The sequence below is a fragment of the Myzus persicae genome, unplaced genomic scaffold, assembly GCF_001856785.1.
Source record: "Myzus persicae strain clone G006 unplaced genomic scaffold, MPER_G0061.0, whole genome shotgun sequence".
Taxonomy (NCBI): Eukaryota; Metazoa; Arthropoda; class Insecta; order Hemiptera; family Aphididae; genus Myzus; species Myzus persicae.
Genome location: NW_019101569.1, coordinates 482,083 through 500,492, shown reverse-complemented (window position 1 = coordinate 500,492; position 18,410 = coordinate 482,083). Strand labels below are relative to the sequence as shown.

General features: G+C 30.2%; 3 protein-coding genes across 3 annotated transcripts in view; 1 reads left to right on the top strand and 2 right to left on the bottom strand.

The window, feature by feature from the left end:
* LOC111029648 (myotubularin-related protein 13) overlaps positions 1–1,758 on the top strand; it is a 15,421-nt gene extending 13,663 nt beyond the window's left edge. The window contains exons 32-33 of the mRNA XM_022308746.1: positions 696–778; positions 854–1,758. Coding sequence (XP_022164438.1) covers positions 696–778; positions 854–946 — 176 coding nt within the window. The 3' untranslated portion in view covers positions 947–1,758. The remainder of the gene's footprint in view (positions 1–695; positions 779–853) is intronic.
* Positions 1,759–2,586: 828 nt separating this feature from the next.
* Positions 2,587–11,650, bottom strand: LOC111029649 (leucine--tRNA ligase, cytoplasmic). Its single transcript, XM_022308748.1, has 19 exons — positions 11,442–11,650; positions 11,149–11,367; positions 10,867–11,082; positions 10,646–10,810; positions 10,321–10,577; positions 10,028–10,253; positions 9,749–9,967; positions 9,471–9,611; positions 9,283–9,407; positions 9,036–9,223; positions 8,817–8,955; positions 7,955–8,228; positions 7,735–7,873; positions 7,552–7,660; positions 7,224–7,473; positions 6,898–7,152; positions 4,972–5,187; positions 3,887–4,121; positions 2,587–3,058 (listed from the first exon to the last, which is right to left on the bottom strand). Exons 2-19 carry the CDS (start codon positions 11,197–11,199, stop codon positions 2,850–2,852), a joined length of 3,414 nt encoding a protein of 1,137 aa, XP_022164440.1. The 5' UTR covers positions 11,200–11,367; positions 11,442–11,650; the 3' UTR covers positions 2,587–2,849.
* A 1,808-nt stretch (positions 11,651–13,458) lies between these two features.
* Positions 13,459–14,958, bottom strand: LOC111029683 (tigger transposable element-derived protein 6-like). Its single transcript, XM_022308799.1, has one exon. It carries the CDS (start codon positions 14,956–14,958, stop codon positions 13,459–13,461), a length of 1,500 nt encoding a protein of 499 aa, XP_022164491.1.
* Positions 14,959–18,410: the final 3,452 nt, after the last annotated feature.

Sequence of the window (18,410 nt, the reverse complement as noted above, 5' to 3'; positions counted from 1 at the left end):
TTTTTTTTTTTGTGTTGTATAGGTTTGTATTGTAGGTTTTTGGGACGGTAGGGGGGAACACGTGTGTGTTTGATTTGGCAGAATTTCGAATGGGGCACCCGTAGGTTTCTGACATGCCCCGGGGGTGGGGGATGGCAGCACTTGTTCTCCGGTCACCGCGACTTGTCCGGAGAAAAATGCCGCCCGGTGGCCGAGGATCGAACCGCGACCGGCTGCGTTGTAGCGGACGCGTCAGACCACTCGGTCACCTCGTCTCCCGTATATTATATATATAAAAGATGAAATATGACTAAAATTATTAAATATATTCACTAAAATTTAAAAAATGTTCATATTTTAACTCACAACTCTTAGGAAATATTTTGTGCTTACATAGCATTTAATACGATAACCATGAAAAATATGCAAATGCTACAAATCTGTTCCCTGTTAAGAGGACACCGTAGCACACCATTCATTTGTTGTCTGTCTTATAAATATACACATGGCAAATTTAACGTTAACAATAATACATTTTACTCTGTAATTTCTAAAATTAAAGTCCTCTTAATGATGTAGTTCACATTTCCATAGGTATGTTATAACAATCAAACAATAGATTGTCGATAGTTTATGTTTAATTTTATTTGCAATTTGGCGGGTTACATGCAAAGTTATTAACTATACTTTATTAAATAATAATTTGTCAAATTTAGATCTTGCTGAAGTAATGTCTGTGTCTCAAGCCAACCCAACACCTGGTGCACCTAAAAAAACTGATGACAAATCTTTCTTTGATGTAAGTAATTTTTTTTGTTTTCTTACCATATATAATATATTATATTGTAAACAATGTTTTTTATTATATCTATAGTTGCGTACAAACAGAAGAACTTACAATTTCTCTGCTAGTGATATGACAACCGCCCAAGAATGGATAGAGAAAGTCCAAGCTTGTTTGCAATAATCAATCCACTGTCTTAAAAAATCGTTTAAAATACATACATTTCTTATCCGTTGTTAAAGTTAATTTATTTATTTTTCATTATAATTATTATTCTTCCTTTTTTTTTTAATTATAAAACAACATTTTTTTGTTTTTCCAAATCACTGATGTGAAATAATACATATTTGTGGTCTTATCGTTGAATTGAAACGAAATGTGATAGTTTTGTATGTTGTAACTATTTATTTTTCACTTCTTTTTATTGTTTTTATTACTACTACTATTATTATTATTACTACCTTACGCCTATGTGTTGTAATATTATGATTTATTATTATATTTATATGCTAAATAACAGGCTCGAGGGTCTTTCCAAAACGGGCTATAATTTATTAACTTATCAAATATAAAATAATTATTTTCTATCGATTATTGAACTATGATTAGTAACTGAAAAGTTTGAAATTGATGTTCAAGATACAAATTAAACCTAGAAAAATAATTTTATATTTGTTATTATATATATATATTTCATGACTGTAATGTCAGGGCTTCGTAGATATAAGTTGTTACGATTATTTTTGTTCATTAGTTATCAGTTGACATTTTTTTTTTTTTTAATTTTGTATTTAATGTTACACAAAGTCTATTATTAATTAAAATATTTGTCGTGAACAATTTTTACTTTTTTGTATGTTTGTTATGACATTTTTTTGGAAAGCTCTTGAGGGAATACAAACTTATTACATTTTAATTATTACCCGAAAGTTACCAACATTTGACGTTTATAAATAATTTTTTTTTTTTAAATATATTATTATCTTAGTCGAAAAGCTGTACATTATTTGTTATAAATATACAATTTTATTTTCAATCTTAATTTGTTTGATCAATCGCATCACAAACATTATTGTGTTGGTCGATTTCACAAGAAAATTAAAAATATTCAAATTTGCCCACAGCTGCTGTTTTTCCATAAACAGTTGTTGTAATATAAAACACAAAATTGTAATTTTTAAGTAATAATAATCAATTAAACAATGCTGAACAATTTTGCAATTCTTCCTACATGCCGATAAATGAGAATAAATAATAGATAATTGTAGACAAAAGTTTTCATATTTGTTGTTATTGTTTGTGTAGTTCATATTTCGTCTACAAGTCGCTTTAAGTATTATTATACAATTTGATACAAATTGAAAGTTGTTGTAATTAAAACAAGCTAGAAAAGCTCACTCTGCAAGGGTGCTAAATTCCTGGTTTCTAAACTTATTTAAATAGAAATAAATAAATTATAATTCTGTTATGATGTACGAATTGAAACGAATTTGGTAACTTTTATATTTTAGTACCAATATTTTTAAATACTCGCTGGTGTAAATAATTTTCTTTTGGTAGAACTGTTGTAAAATCTTATTACAAACAATTGTAATTAAGTACTGGTAGCTAACGGACACAACAGGGATCCAAGAGGTTCTAAAAACAAGCCAGTTTTGTTTTAATAGTCTTGGTCTTTTCTAAAATAATGTATACATTATAATACACATACAATTATTTTCTGGCCGAGTGATATTAAATATATATCTTTTTGTAGCATAATTAAACTGACACAAAGCACGTCCTGATTCACTTATAATATACAATTAAAAACAATATGATCATAAAGGTATTAAATAACGTCAACGTTTATATAATTTTTTATTGAATGTGATATAATCAAATACACTTATTATGTTTAATCAATTTTCAAAGTAATTTAATTGTTTTGGGTTCCCGTTTCCTCAAAAGAAGAAAGAACAAAGTTAGGAGGCATTTCCGTTGATATCAATGGTATTCCTTATGACTACAGTAAAATAAAGTCAGTATCCAGAAAAACGGATTTTGAATTAAATTAATATAAAACAGAACATTCAAGACAACATAACTACTGAACAAGATAGACAATGCTACCTCCAAGAGGTTGTTTTTTTGACGGACTGTCACCGTATCCAATGATTTTCTTTTCTGTATCGATGAACAACAATGTTTCCGGGGTCATCGCGATGCAGTTCTCCGTCGGTTGTAAGTAATTGGGTATCAACCTCGGTCCCAAAACAGGATCTTTGTACCGCCATAGACTTATTTTGTTGGACGCTGGTTAACAGAAAAAAGTTATTGGCACAAATTAATTATGTTATTATTCAATCACGATGTATCATAATATCATGTCATTAAACTCAATCTAATGGACCAGGTGAGCGTGTTTTTCCAAATTAAGAGGATCCTTAGTCCTTACACCCACACGTGTTGTTTCTGTCTTACAAATTAAAAACATATCAAAAACTGTTTCGCGAGGGGAAAGAAACAAGAAGGTTACAGTGACAACTAAGAAATCAAATTTTCACAACGAATAGCAGAGAATTTCAATTGTATCGTAGAGTTTTTATTTTTTTTTGATAAGACCGATATCATGAGTTATTTCATTTTAGAGGACGTAAATATCAGATTTTTAAAAATGTCATAACTTTTTTTTTACTAATGATATCAAACGAACAAAAAGCTAAGACACAGATAATATTATCTTCTATATTGTGTAAACTTTTGGTGTCTCTACTAGGACTACAGGCTGAGTGGTTCTATCTCGCACAAAACAGTTTTTGCTATGTTGTACACTTGTAAGACAGAGAAAACACGTCATGCGGGTGTAGCGTCCTCTAAAAGAAGTCGAAAACAATCGGTTCTGTCTGTAAAACATTTTTTAATTACAATAATTCTTTGAAATGTATACTGGCATTTAAACCAAATTCACATCGAAATTATTAAAAATTGAAAATGTGGCGATTTTTTTAGTACATTATTCAGAATTTGTATTGGGCATAGAAGCATATTTTTTAAGACATTAAAAATCCAGCCCTAATTTTTAAATTACCAAGCTCTTCCTCCCGAGCCACTGGTAGTTAAATGACAATAATGCGCACTCACTCAGTTTTAGATCGATTTTTTTCAGCCTCTTGATCAGCTTTTCGACTGTGTCGCCGTCGTACACCGCAAGTTCTCGTTGGAAAAACGGCTTTTGCGGCTGCGGATTGACGACGAGCAGACTCAACGACGCGTCAGGTGGCAAAAACGTAATGTACGGTTCCCCGGGGCAACATTCGTTACGAATATTTTCTGGTGCATCGCTGCTGTCAGAGTGTTTGATGTCCAAATGTTCCAACTGAAATGCCCATAAAAACCATCGTATTTTGTTGCGAAACGTATAGTGCGTACAATAGAAATGGGTGAATGCAAGTTCCTACACGAGACCTAGGTGAGTTGCAGTTGCTGCATTTTGGAAAAAATTATGCATGTAATTCCTATACACGAAAAAAAACGCACGTTTGTTAGTTCTTACACTAATTGTATATCCGAAATACCTGTGATAACATATTATGACATTTGTATGTTAAAAAGAAGTACAAAATTTGTTTAATGATTTCAATATCTTAAAAAAAAAAAATCATGATACATTTCATAAAAAAAACATATTATCTATATATTATATATTAAAGCAGTCAAACGGGCACAAATGTCGAAGAAAAAATAAAAATAATATTTTATAATTTATAATATGAATTATTTCGGATACCTAAATATTTAACATAATCATACTGGTCAATATTGTTTGTTGTATAATCTAAAATGTTGTCATTCAGAAAATTTTCTTTTACAGCGTATTTTTTTTACTATTTTTGGTTTTTGTGTTACTAATTATGGATCTTGTTTAATATTTGCATTTACTTGAAAAAGCTGGAAGTATCAATAATTTAAAAAATGTAGAGTAAGAACTAACAAGTAATTTTTTTTCGTGTAGGAATTTTCATAATATACCGTTTTTCCGTCACGTAGGAACTTATACACACCCCAATTTCATGTAAGTACCTACCTATTATATGAACTCACACATATCATTTATGTAAGAATTAACGTATGTAACTTTTACCGGCTACTTTCGTGTAGGAACGATAATTGTTTCCATACAAATTAGACATTAGTCATTACAATATTATTAATTACGACATACTAACATCCAAAGTGTTTTCTAGATAGGATCTGTTCACTTCGAGCACGCGTTTTTCGTCAAAGTCCAATTTAACGTTGAAAGCGGAGTCGCCGACCTTGATCAGCTTCTCTTTCACCATCTGTGCGAACGGCATTGCTCGTTTCATGTATTTTTTTAGTGATTCTTTTTTACCCAGAGCAGAAGAAATTATTTTATTGTCCGGTAATACATTGCCATTTCCCTGCGTACACGAATATAAACGATGTATCACAAATAAAACATGTCTTATAAATTATAATGATATATGTTAAAATCAGAGTTATCAGTTGTTGTTCGATTTTTGGGTTTCAGTGTGAAAAACGTTTACTTTGATACCTAGAATCGTAGCGGTCCTCCAACTATACCTACTCATGTGATCTAAAAACTTTTTTTTGTCTAATTCACCACATAAATCATGAAAGATTACTGTTTTATGATAAATGACAGGACTATCGGTACACTGAAATTATAAGCGTAGATGAAAACAGTAAAATGTAATTATTCTAAAACCATGGGCGTAGTAAAGAATGTGTGTCTGGTTACCTATGATCTTTTTTATTTCCGAAAAGCGTGATCTGTCAATAGATAACTGACAGTAGACGACACCTTCAATTACATCGTCAATAAATCGTATATTGTATTAATCCGGAAACGATAGATAAATCACAAAACATAGAAAAACCGTAGAAACTGTTAGATCTAATTACATTATCATAATTTATATTTTTTTCTTTTTTTTAAAGGCAGTTTTTGAGTTACAACAAAATAAGAAAATAGCTATATGAGAAATCGACTGAATATCCAATGTTATAAAAATTTCAACTTTAAAAGCTCATACAAATTTAATTCAAATTTTTTTCAAATTTTTTTTTTTAAGGTAGACAAATTTATAAGGCATTTTATATTCAATTTTAAAATTTTTGATACAAAAAGAAATTTTTTTATAGTTTTTTCACTTAAAATAATTTGCAAATGTTTGTGATTTTTTTGGCGAATTTGTCAAAATTGTTAATTTAAACGCGCATAAAAATTAACTGTGGATTTACGCTCAACTTTTTTTTAAATTTCAATAACACAAAGAAATTACCGTTTTTCCTCAATTTTATGTTTTATTTTTCCTGTCGCTTTTGAAATCAGGAATTTTTTACTTTTAAAATGCTGTTGAAGGAAATTTCCTCTAATTTAGGATTGATGATCAGGTAAATTTGCAATAATATCAAGGATATCCAACTTAAAACTGATTCTGCCGAATCAAATTATCTGTATAATCTATATTAGGTTTGCAAGATGGAGACAAATGTACTAAATAGCACATTTTTTTTGCCACCCACCTTATGGGTCATGTCTAGACTAAAAAAAAGGAAAAAAATTATACTTTGTATACAATATACATAAATGTACTGCCTACCTAGTACCTACCCACCCACACACCTTACTTAGTCTAGAGTTCTATGCCTCAAAAAATTATTTTCGCACCACCACTGCATGTGACATTCTACTTTTTATTGCGAGCGATCATTATTTGGTACAATTACATACAATATATAATCGTACCAATTAAACCTATGGACTTTCTTGAAAACCAATTTGAATTTCTTATGAAGATTACACACTTTTAATCCCTCCTAAATTTTATTTAAAGATCTTACCTTTTCCAAAATCTGAAATATTTTCCAATTAAATTTTATAAATTAAAAATATGATAGATATAATATTATAAGATTAAAAAAGAATTTAAATCTGTTTTCTTATCATGAGTGGCACACACACCAATATAAATACACAACTCCGAAGAGTACTACCTACAATTAACTAATTAACAACAGACCGCTAGCAATTCTCTTAGAAATAAAAAACTCTGGGGTAAAGGGTTCTTCCCTGGGCTCCCCTTCAACATCTAATTTACACATACGGAGTAAAGCTCTTTCATTGTTTCCAAAATGGTTGTTTGCCACGGGGGTAATGTTTTTGCAACCCATGCAACAGCTTTTGTCGGTTTTTCCACCACTTTGGCTTTGGTTTGATTCTTTTTTGCTCCTATGTTCAACAAATTTTTTTGTTGCAGTCTAAATGAATGGGCAGCTTCCATCAAGTATTCTCCACTTTGAAGGAGCTTATAATCAACTTCATCAGCTTGAGGCCAACTTGCTTTGACCACACTATCAGTCTATAAAATTAAGAAAAAAATTAAAATCAGTCAATAAAAAAGAAAAAAAACTATTATTTTTTAACAATTACGTTTCCTAAAAGCTGGTAAATATGCTCAGAGACATGTGGACAGATTGGAGCCAATAGAATCGTTTGAACCTTAATGAAATGTAATATCAGATCTTTGTGCATACATTCACCTCCAAGTTCTGGATTGCCACAAAGTTCACGATACCTATCACGAGCAGCTTGTAATTCAAAGAAACCAGTTCTCAAAGCTTCTTTGAATAAAAGTTTTTCATAATATTCACCAGTTTGTTGAATTTTAAGATTTATTTCACTGAAAAAAAATGTTTTAGATTAGAAATTTAACCATTTTATCAAAATAAAATAAACAAAGAGCAAGACTTATTGTTACCTCATAAATACAGTATCTGTAAACGAATCAGTTGGTCCATTTCTAAGTGTTGCCACAGAAGCTAGCACTTCTTTAACCCATTCAATAAAAGCATAGAGTCTTAAAATACCTACAAAATAATTTATCTATATTAAATACAAAATAGTAATTTAATACCTATTTAAAACATGAAAAATTAAATACCTGCTTCAGCCATATTTTCAACAAAATTTGCGTCTTCAATTGCATCTCCAGCATCTGCTAGACAAAATCTCATACCATCAGCACTAAACTTATTAACCGCTTCTTCTAATGTCATAAAATTTCCATCTGATTTAGACATCTAGCATAAACAGAACATAAATTATTCAACATTTAATATTTAAAATATAAATACTAATTACATATAAAAAAATCATTTTACCTTGGCTGAATTTAATAATAAATGTCCATTTGCTCTTATACTCTTTGGCCAAAGATCTGGCCGTTTAGCCCAAATGGCACAATGGTTGTAAATAAAGAATGTTAAATGATTCTGAATCAAATCTTTGCCAGAACATCGTAAGTCTACTGGATACCAATATTCAAATTCGTTTTTCATAACGTCCAAATATTTTTTATTAATTTTACATTGTTTAGGATAATTTTTATTATCTAAAAATATATAATCCCAAACTTCTGGAGTTAACTCTTCTGGCCTAAAGTGCAAACATAATAGATTGTTTATATCAAAAAACAAGTATAAATATTTTTTGCATTAAATAGTTGTTATTTAAATAAGAAATATTACATTTTTCCTTTAACTATTGATAATTAACGGCTGTATTTTCAAAAAGTCATAATTTATTAAGACCTATAATGCATGAAGTAACAAACATATGTAAAAAACAATTTTTTAACTAACAGAACTAAAAAAAACTAAATTTAGTAATAAGTATCAAATTATGTAGAAAAATACTATCGAAAATAAAAATCGTTCCATTAAATTTATTTAAAAATAAATTCTGCAATGGCTTTTGGAGTCTCATGACGAATTAATTATATAACTAATGTTACAGTATTTGCTTTACAGTGTAATCTAATTTTAATTAGCATAATGATTGTATATTTTTAAAAACTTACAACTTTTTTTTTTATATAATAACCTAAAATTCTAATGCAACTACATTTTTGAACTCCTGGGCCCCACATGAGTTTTATTGGTGGGGCCCAATACTCATATGTATGTATGTATGAAATTAAATTACGTAAACATTTTAAAAATTGAGAAATGTATATTAACTCACTTGATATTATAACTGTTTCCATTTTCTCCTTTAAATGTTCCTTCTTGTAGAAAATGTGCGATTGTATAATATGCCATATAAATAGTGGAATCAGATAGAGATTCAATTAACCAATATTCGTCCCATGGCAATTTTGTTCCTTATATATTTAAGTATATTGTATAATTAATTTGCTAAAAGTGGAATTAAAATATAAAATAAAATATCCTAATAAATTACCTAATCCATAAGTTCTAGAACAAGCATATTCGTGTAACCAGTTTAAACACGATGTAAAGTTTTTCCTAACTTCGTCATGGTAAGTATTCATGCTTTTTAATGCTAACTCTGCAGCTGCTTTCCACTCTGTTTCACCATAATCCAAATACCATTGATCGCATAAAGCAATAACACATTCATCGCCAGACCTACAAATCAGTTAAAAAATACAATTCTGAAATAACATAAATTAAAATATTTAACGTACCTAGACATAATGGTTTTTTCGGGTTCATAATAAATAACAGCTTCTTTAGAGTCTGTAAGTTTTTTTTGTAAAACTTTTTTAACATCTTGCACTTTTTGTCCTTTGAATTCTCCAACTATAAGTATCTGAAATTTAAAATTAATTTAGAAAATAAACATTCAAACAATTTAAATTTAATTAAGACTCACGCCTTCGTAAAATGCTTTTAAGTAAACTTTCTCTTTGGCTATTTGTAATTTATCTTTATCATTTTGACTTTGAATTTTTAATTCATTACAAATTGTTACAGCACATAAGTTTCCTAAGTCTGGGATTTCAATAATAGGTATCTAAAATAAATTACTCAATAAACATTATGTTTAAAAAAAAAAGTATTATTACATAAATTATACAGATATTAAGTAATAGAATAAATTTAAAAAAATTATTTATTGATTCTATTTAAAATCTAACAAAAATTGCTCACAGGTTCAAATGGAAGAACCATTTCATCAGTTATATAATATTTTTCACGGAATGCCGGTTTCTTTTTTAGATCAGTTAAAGCTGCATAATCATCAGGTGAATCGGAAGGAACACTTGTAACAACTCCAGTACCTTTATCAGGCTTAATCGATAACATTGGTAGAGTGTAAATAATTTCATTGAAACTAAGTGGTGCGTTCAACTTGGCACCTAAAATATCCTAAAATATGGGCAAGTGATACTATTATTGAAATAAAAATGGTTTAATGTTTAAAATTACTTGTCCTTTTAGTTTGGAGATAATTTCATATTCTCCATTTTTTGCTGTGAACCCTTGATATGACATGTTCTTTGCAGCTCTTTCACTACAAACGAAAATACTTTCGTCATTTAATTTGAAAGCAACATATTCTAAGTCAGGATGTACCCAGCAATTAGTCTGACCATACATAGTTTCTGGCCGTAAAGTAGCAGCCACCAAAAATACTGGTTTATTTTTTAAAGACCTGAACAGATAATTTGTAAATTAAGCATATAATTATATATCATACAATATAAATAATATAGTAATACTTTTTGGTGAATTTGAGTTTTTCAGGATAGGGTTGAACTAATTTCATTTTAACTAAAGTATATTCTTGAGGACCAACGCCTTCACCTTTGGATCTATCATGGTCCATACATGGCTGATTATCTTTTGGTGAAAATACAGTATACCGTTTTCCAAATTTAATTTTATTATTATCACGAAGGCGTAAAAATTGCCAACGAACAAAACTATCAAAAAATGGATTTTCATTTGTAGTTATGAATGTTCTGCGCCAATCGACCTAAATATTAGAACCAACACTTAGTGAAATTATAGAAACTGTACAAATATTTGATTTCACATTCTTACATGAATACCAATACTTTTAAGATCATTAACAGCTAATGATGGGAAATAATTTAACCACGTTAAAGGATCTTCAAAACTTCGTATTTGTTCATCATCTTCAAAACCCAAGCTTTTCATGATTTGCCATTGATATTTTGCTTTACTGCCTTTTGCAATTGCTTTGCTCTATACAAAAATGCCAATCAGTAAGGTGTACATGTTTAATTGTTTCTAATAGGAACCTTTTTGCCTTTACTCTTGTCCTTAATAATATCGGTATTTATTTCGACTTCTATTTCTTCTTCATCATCATCATCTGGAAAACGAGGTGGACAGCCAAATGTCTGAATCTCCCATTTCAATTTATCTGCACACGCTTTGATAGGCATACCAGTACAATGGAAACCAAACGGAAACAAGACTTGTTTGCCTTTCAAACGTTGGAATCTGACTGCAAACTAAAATCAATACATTTGACATTGGTTTTTCTTATTTTGAGGAGATATTTAAAGAACAATCCGTACCTCGCATTTTGAAAGTGAAAAAGTATGCCCTAAATGTAGCCTGCCATTCATGTACGGAAATGGAAAGGTAGCCAAATATTTTTCATCACCTTTCCTCTTGGTATTCTTGGATGGCGGTGCATCAATTTCGTGAATCTTCTGTTCATGCCATTGACTTTGGATCTCCTTTTCGATCTGTCGCAGTTACTCTACCTTAACGGTGCCTTTGCGGGTTTCGGTCTAGAAAATTACAAAACTTCCAGTTACGAAAACTAAGACTAACCCAATAATAATATTGTTCAATCAAAACATACCATGACTGATTTACAAAATATGTTGAAAACACTTGCAGACAGTTATAGTTTTTTTTTATAATTTTCAAGTAGGTATTGTATTAAAACTAGGAACTACTGTGTACATCAGTGAACATTAAATATGTACGAGACACGAGTGTACGAAATGTCGACGTTAGGACGTCCCGCAAGCGTCAAACATGCACGTTGTCAATACGAAGTACTAATTACAAACGCTCTGATAGTCTGATGTAAAAGTGATAACAGTTATTGATAACAATCACACTTCCGATTAGTGATAAACCGATAACAGGAATATTTGAACCACGATTTGATTGAAATATTGTTTTTAAAATATTATATACGGTCAGTTGGCGAATAAAGTATTATTTTATAAATTGTACTAGCTGCAAAAGAAACTCGCTGTCATGAAACTCGGAGGCTTGTGAGACTCGGCGATGCTGACGACAATGTCGTTGAAATTACTTATAGAAGTCACTCCTGTTGACGTCATGGGTGGTTAAAAAACAAAAATTTAGGAGGTGATGAGGATTTTTGATAAGTCTTGGAGGTCTGGTTTCGAGCGCGGGAATGTTTGAAATTCATTCCAGTTTCAGTGTCTGTATAAAAATCTCATTTCACCCACGAAAATCTGAAATTGAATAATACGGTTATCCGGTGCTTTTCGTATGTAAAAAAATGTAAATTTGAAATCTGTGTTGGAATGTCTAGCAAGTCCGTCATATCAAGTGAAAATCGTTTAACATTCTTCATTCAAGTTAGTTACCTAGGTGAGCAATACGACTTCGTCGGATCGCAGACAATGTCCTACAACTAATCAGGTAAGAAATCCAGCTGCGGTGGATTGTAAACCCGCCGTTCAGCGTCTATGAGTGAAACCCAACTAATTGGTTGTATATACCTACATTATACACACATAATGCACACATAATGTTTAGAAAATAAAGATCGCGAGTAGATAATTACTAATTGTATTTAACATGATAAACCAAAGATCTTCTAATCTTACGGGTAGACGGTAATATAAGTAACGCCCACTACTTTTGTAATTTTTTCATAATGTAAGCACTACGAAGATAATGTTTGCAGTAATAATACAGTCATACAGATAACAATGAAATAATCAGTGGAACTTGGAAAAACTATATAAGAAGAGTCAAAAACAATGCAAAAAACTGGGCGGCCACGCAACAGCATAGGTCTACCGTGGTACAGACGACAGTGATTCATCCGCCGGGCGGTTTTGTTTTTACATTCGGCTACCTACGGTATTTTGGAAACCTATTTCAACCGTCAGAGGTTTAATTAGACTATCGTCAACGTCCACCGATATATTTTAAAATAATAACAACATTTACGTGTAATTATTTTATTTTAAACTCATAAATTTGAATTTAATTTTGCTTCAAAGTGCATACGAATTACGAGTGTATGTTCTAAAGTTCCAATATGAATGTATGAAGTTAACCTAACCTAACCTTTTGTTTATAGCTATTGATGTCAAATTCTATATCAAATAGGTATCAACAATTAGTTTTTGTTATAATTATAATATACGTACATTTAATAGTTCAATAATTGTATACGAATAAAGTTTATTATAATAAAGTACAACAAACGGGTTCGAGGGTGTACAGTTGTAGATTACAACTTTACAAGTGGGCCGCTTTAATGGATGTTGTTAAATTTTAATTTTATAATATTATTTTTTTATTTTATATTTATTTCTTTTCTTAGTTGTTTTGTTTTTTTTTTTTTTTTTTTTTTTTTTTTTTTATTACTTTTATATTTCGTTATTTCTTTTTTTTATGTTATTTTTTTTTTTTTTCGTTTTTTTTATTTTTTTTTAATTTTTTATATTTAAAGATTACATATATATTTATTTTAAACCAGTTGATACATAATACATACAATTTATATTTTTAATTTAATTTAATATTTATACTTATTCATCTATATTTATTTATTACATACATATGTATTTATTTTTAGCCAGTATACATTAATAAATATATAATTATGTTTTTTGAAAAAAATCGGTTATTGACTTTTGCTTTTTATTTTGTAAGGCGTCGAGTTCCACACACTCCTTGGCTCTCGAAATCAAATCCAAAAGGTCACTATAAGACACTGTGAGGGAAAATTTTTGTAGTTCCTCGAGGTAGTAGATAGCATTTTTGTAATCTTTTACCTTATTTTCTGGTTCTTCATATTGGTTTTCGTCGTTGTCTTCGTCTTTTTCACTTTCATTCTCAACCATGGATATAGCCGAATCATGGGTTTGCTGCGTCTCAAGTTGGTCATCAATGTGCAGAAATTGTTCTTGGTCAAAATCAAGTGCAGCAAAGATATCTTGAATTTCAGTCAGGGCATTCTCATTGGGATTCACGTCCGATCCATCAATCAAGAATCCAGCTTTACGGAAACAATTTTGTACACATTCATTTTTCAAACTATTGCACGATAAAGAAATCCAATTTACAGCGTCTAAGACAGTTATCGAAGTAGCAAGCTGGTGAACCGATGTAGAACTATCAATTTTGCACACAAGCGACTGTAGCATAAATTTACGATAGTACGATTTAAAGGTGTGAATAACTCCTTGGTCCATCGGTTGAGAAACCAAAGTGGTGTTTGGGGGTAGCATATGAATTTTCACTTTAGGCAGTTCCACGTAAGGATGACATGTCGCATTGTCCAAAAATAATAAAATATTTCTGTTCTGTGATCGCATATCTGCATTGAAATATTGCAACCACTGTTCCATTATTTCGGCCGTCATCCTGCAAGCCTTCTTGTTAGATTTCCAAGTCACAGGTAACGAAGCAATATTCATATTCTTAAAACAACGAGGTTTCATTGATTTGCCTATAACAAGAGGCTTCCTGATTTCACCTGCCATGCTCCCACACATCAATACAGTTAACCTATCCTTAGATTTTTTACCACCAACACACGCATCGCCTTTTATTGACTTGGTAGGGATCTCTCTAAAAAAAAGACCAGTTTCGTCGGCATTATGAATGTCTTTAGCTTCATATCTTTTAACGAGAACTATGAGTTTGCGTTTCCAATTTTCAACTGTATCTTGATTTACATCATTTGCTTCTCCATTGATTTGTTTGCAGACGATATTGTGCCGTCGTTTGAACCGATCAAGCCAACCGTTTGAAGCTTTAAAATCACTGATTCCGAGTTTTTCTGCCAATTTAGTGGCCTCTGTTTGTATAATATGTCCAGAGATGGGCAAACTTTTCGACCGACAATTGATGAACCACCTGTATAAATCTCGTTCAACTTGTTCATATCCCACTGACACCACTCTTTTACTTTTACCAGAATTTTTACAACTCATCCACTGCTCCATTAGTTTGTCTTTATTTTTTATTGCCTCATAAACTTGCGTTTTTCCACACTTAAATTTCACCATAAGTTCCTTCACTGAAAGATTCTCATGTTGCTTTAACTTGATTAATTTTATTTTATCCGATAGCGTAAGAGTTGTTTTTTTCGACATTTTAAACGATAGACGGAAAACGCAATGACGCAAACGACACGAACGTAACGATATACGAATACGATTTGATACTGAACCAAGCAACTCAGATAATAATATTGTATAGTGTATACATATCAATTTTATTAGTTTTTAATGTCATCGTATGCGCTCGTATATCGATTATCTATGGGTATCGACAGTACGAAAATAAATTTATTACACGAAAATCGTGTTATATTTCCGTCTTAGCGAGGGTTTTCATCAACTTTCATTACAAAAACGTGTCCGTTTCCGGCTTGGTGAGGTTTTCGTCTTAGCGGGATAAAATTATATGTAATTTGAAACGGGACCAAACAAATATTCCGTTATACCGGGGTTTCCGTCTTACCGAAGTTCCGTTTTAGCGAGGTTTTACTGTATATTATATTGTTATTATTACTACGGTATAGCCATTAGGTTAAATTAATATTATAATATTTGTATCTAATAATATATTAATATATTTTGTTAACTCCTCGTTAACATACCCCAATAAATAATGTATAATAAAGAGTTAAATAAAACAACCTCGTTTATAAAAACTATTTTCACAAACAATATAACAATGACGACAGACGAGTAAACAAGTAGGCCTACGCGGCAGCCACTCACTTCTCTCGCAAAACAATACTGGTACTGACGAAGTGACGACTGCCGCTCAGCTATTCCTCACCCTATGACGGCAGGGAAGTGTCCCGCGTCGGTAAGACCGACCCGCCATCTAGAGGAGTTTACAATTTTAAAAGTTTCAAGTATCCACAAATAATATTTTTAAATTACAACAAAACAACTTAAATCGTTATTCCTGGTTATTTAATGCTTAATTTCGTCCAAATTCGATCATAAAATAAGTAATAACTATAAAAAGAACTGTAGATTTTACCTTAGATTTTATGGTTACACAATAACTATTTACGCTGAGCCTTTAACTGTTTTAAATTTTCCTTAGCAATAAAAGTTGGACATTTTCTAGATTTATATTTTCAATTTGATACATTTTGTCAAAATTTAAACTTAAAATGCATGTAAAAAAAATAGTGAGTACCTATGTATTTTTAATATTTTTCTGTTAATTTCTTTACTGCTATTGTAACAAATATCAGGAATACCTTGTATTAAACGAATACAATTTTATTGACATTTACAGAATGAAAAACTAAATAAAATTGAAAACTGAAAATGTCAGTAGACAGCTTTAAACAAGTCAAAATATTTTGAAAATTTTATCAAATTTAAGATACGTTAAATAAATATTTGATGTAATTTTCAAGTATCTACAGTTATTCTTTTTTGAATAACAATAAAATAGGGAAATCGTTCCATGAGAAATCATGGAAATCATTGTAAACATTTGTTCATTTGACTTATTTGTTTTGGTAAATCTTGAGAAATCTTGTATTAAATATTCAAATCTTAGATTAGAAAAATTGTTATGAATTTCTAACTCAAAATACTCAGTGGAGTTTTTCCCTGGACTTTTTTTCTGGGAGGGGGGTTTGGTCGACTACCCTTGGATTCCCGTAAATAAGTTACTGACTATACTGAGAGTTGGTATATTAATCTTCAAATAGGCGCAGGTATACTGAAGTTATAACTTCTCTCAGAAAATGACAATATCAGTAATAAGCCAATCTGATAAATAATTACCATGCGATAGAACTGAAAGATGAATTAGTTTGCAGTGTTAAAATTAATCACTCATTGCCAAAATGTCACAATCAATTTTCTAGATTTGATTGTGTATAGTTGTGACGTAGATACGTAGTTAATTATAGATAGGTAATAATAGTTACGACTTACAATAACTTTTGAATTACAAGCCAAGACTTTATGATATTGAAATTATTTAACAATATACAACTTAATATTACAGCAATTAGTTAAAATGTAGCACCTATTTTGAGTATTAGGTATGCCCAGTTCACAGTTGCATGAACACTACTAAACGTTTATTGAATCAATAGTGAGCTAATAGTTCCTTAAACATGATTTAGTGGCCCACGGTTAGTCCATTCAATGTTATTGAGTCAACTTTTTATATGATCCGGGAATAGACATTTAGTTTACAAGTTTTCGGATTGTGTTGTTTCACTGGTTTACCATTTTTTAGTGTAATAATTGATAACAATCACCATAGTAATAAATTATAATTTAGGTAATAAGTAACAACTAATAAATAACTATTATTTAATAAGTAATAACTAATAAGATACATTTTTATATTTGTTTTCCGAGCAGAACGATGAATGTATTTTATAAATTTAATATAATACATAAATAATATATAATATATATAAATAGCATATAATATTATAAATGTTATTTTTGTGTCTGACGTCATTTTTGGAAGTTAAAATGATTTAATTTTTTACAACTTTACGGTACTTGTGGAATACTCGGGAAACTAAAAAATTTTAAATTGGAAATATTTATGAATGACAAGCCGTTTAAGATAATATTTCTTTTGCATAATTTTAAGTCATTAAAAAAATTGCGTGATGTTGGAAGAATTTATACATAAACAATCAGTGGTGGAAGCAGAGGAGTAATATTGTTCACACAGAGCCTAATCAGAAAATCTGCTGTCAATTATACAGGCGAAAAATTCGCTAAAAATACATTTTTGTAAACAAATGATGTATTTCACTATTTTCTATTGTTATCGCTTTTAAGAAAAAGATTTTTACACTTTTGAACGACTATTGAATGACTACAAATATTTTTAAATCAATATTTCGAAGCTGAATAGAGTGAATCGAGTGAATCGATCGGTGAATATCAATTTTCAGACAAGCATTTTAATAGTTATAACTTATAAGTTATAACTTGTAATAGGTGTTAAAAGTTAAGATGAGCGGAGTAGTGAACCAGGGCTATGCGGGGTAAGTAGCCTTGTGATGTACTACTCCATTTCGCTCAATTATACATTTGTAAATAATTAATATTTACAAATTCGGTTTGTATGCATTGAAATAAACCAAAAATTCTTCTTCTTTGAAATAAGGAATTTAAAAGGCATGTGATCGTTGTATAAAGTAAACAAATAATAATTACAATAAAAAAAAAAAAATAGAAAAGTGTTGTTTTTTAACCACTTGAAATCCTGTAAAAAAAAATATTTTTATAAACATTAAGAGTTTTTGAAATAATTACCATTTAATATCTAGATCATTCGGCAATATCCGAGTGCGACGTCTAAGTTGCAGGACATCCTGTGCTCTACCCGTTCTAGCTATCGAGTGATTGACGGTGTGTTAATCGTTCCGCAGATTTTTAAAATGGGGGCTCCTCTATGGCCATCAAGATGACCAATACGAAAAGTAATTTATGTATAGTAAATAATAATATATAAAAAACTAATAGTGTTTTTTTCATTTGTTCGGATAATTTTTTTGTTTGTTTATTGTGAAAAATCCAAAATAATTCAAATT

Bases quoted from the DNA above. Each gene is read 5' to 3' on its own strand.
- LOC111029649 (XM_022308748.1), bottom strand. From the start codon at position 11,199: ATGAATGGCAGGCTACATTTAGGGCATACTTTTTCACTTTCAAAATGC. The intron at 4,122-4,971 runs GTTAGTATGTCG...TGGGCATTTCAG, and splicing joins ATCTAGAAAACACTTTGGAT to TTGGAACATTTGGACATCAA. The intron at 3,059-3,886 runs GTGAGTGCGCAT...TCTGTTAACCAG, and splicing joins AAAAATCGATCTAAAACTGA to CGTCCAACAAAATAAGTCTA.
- LOC111029683 (XM_022308799.1), bottom strand. From the start codon at position 14,958: ATGTCGAAAAAAACAACTCTTACGCTATCGGATAAAATAAAATTAATC.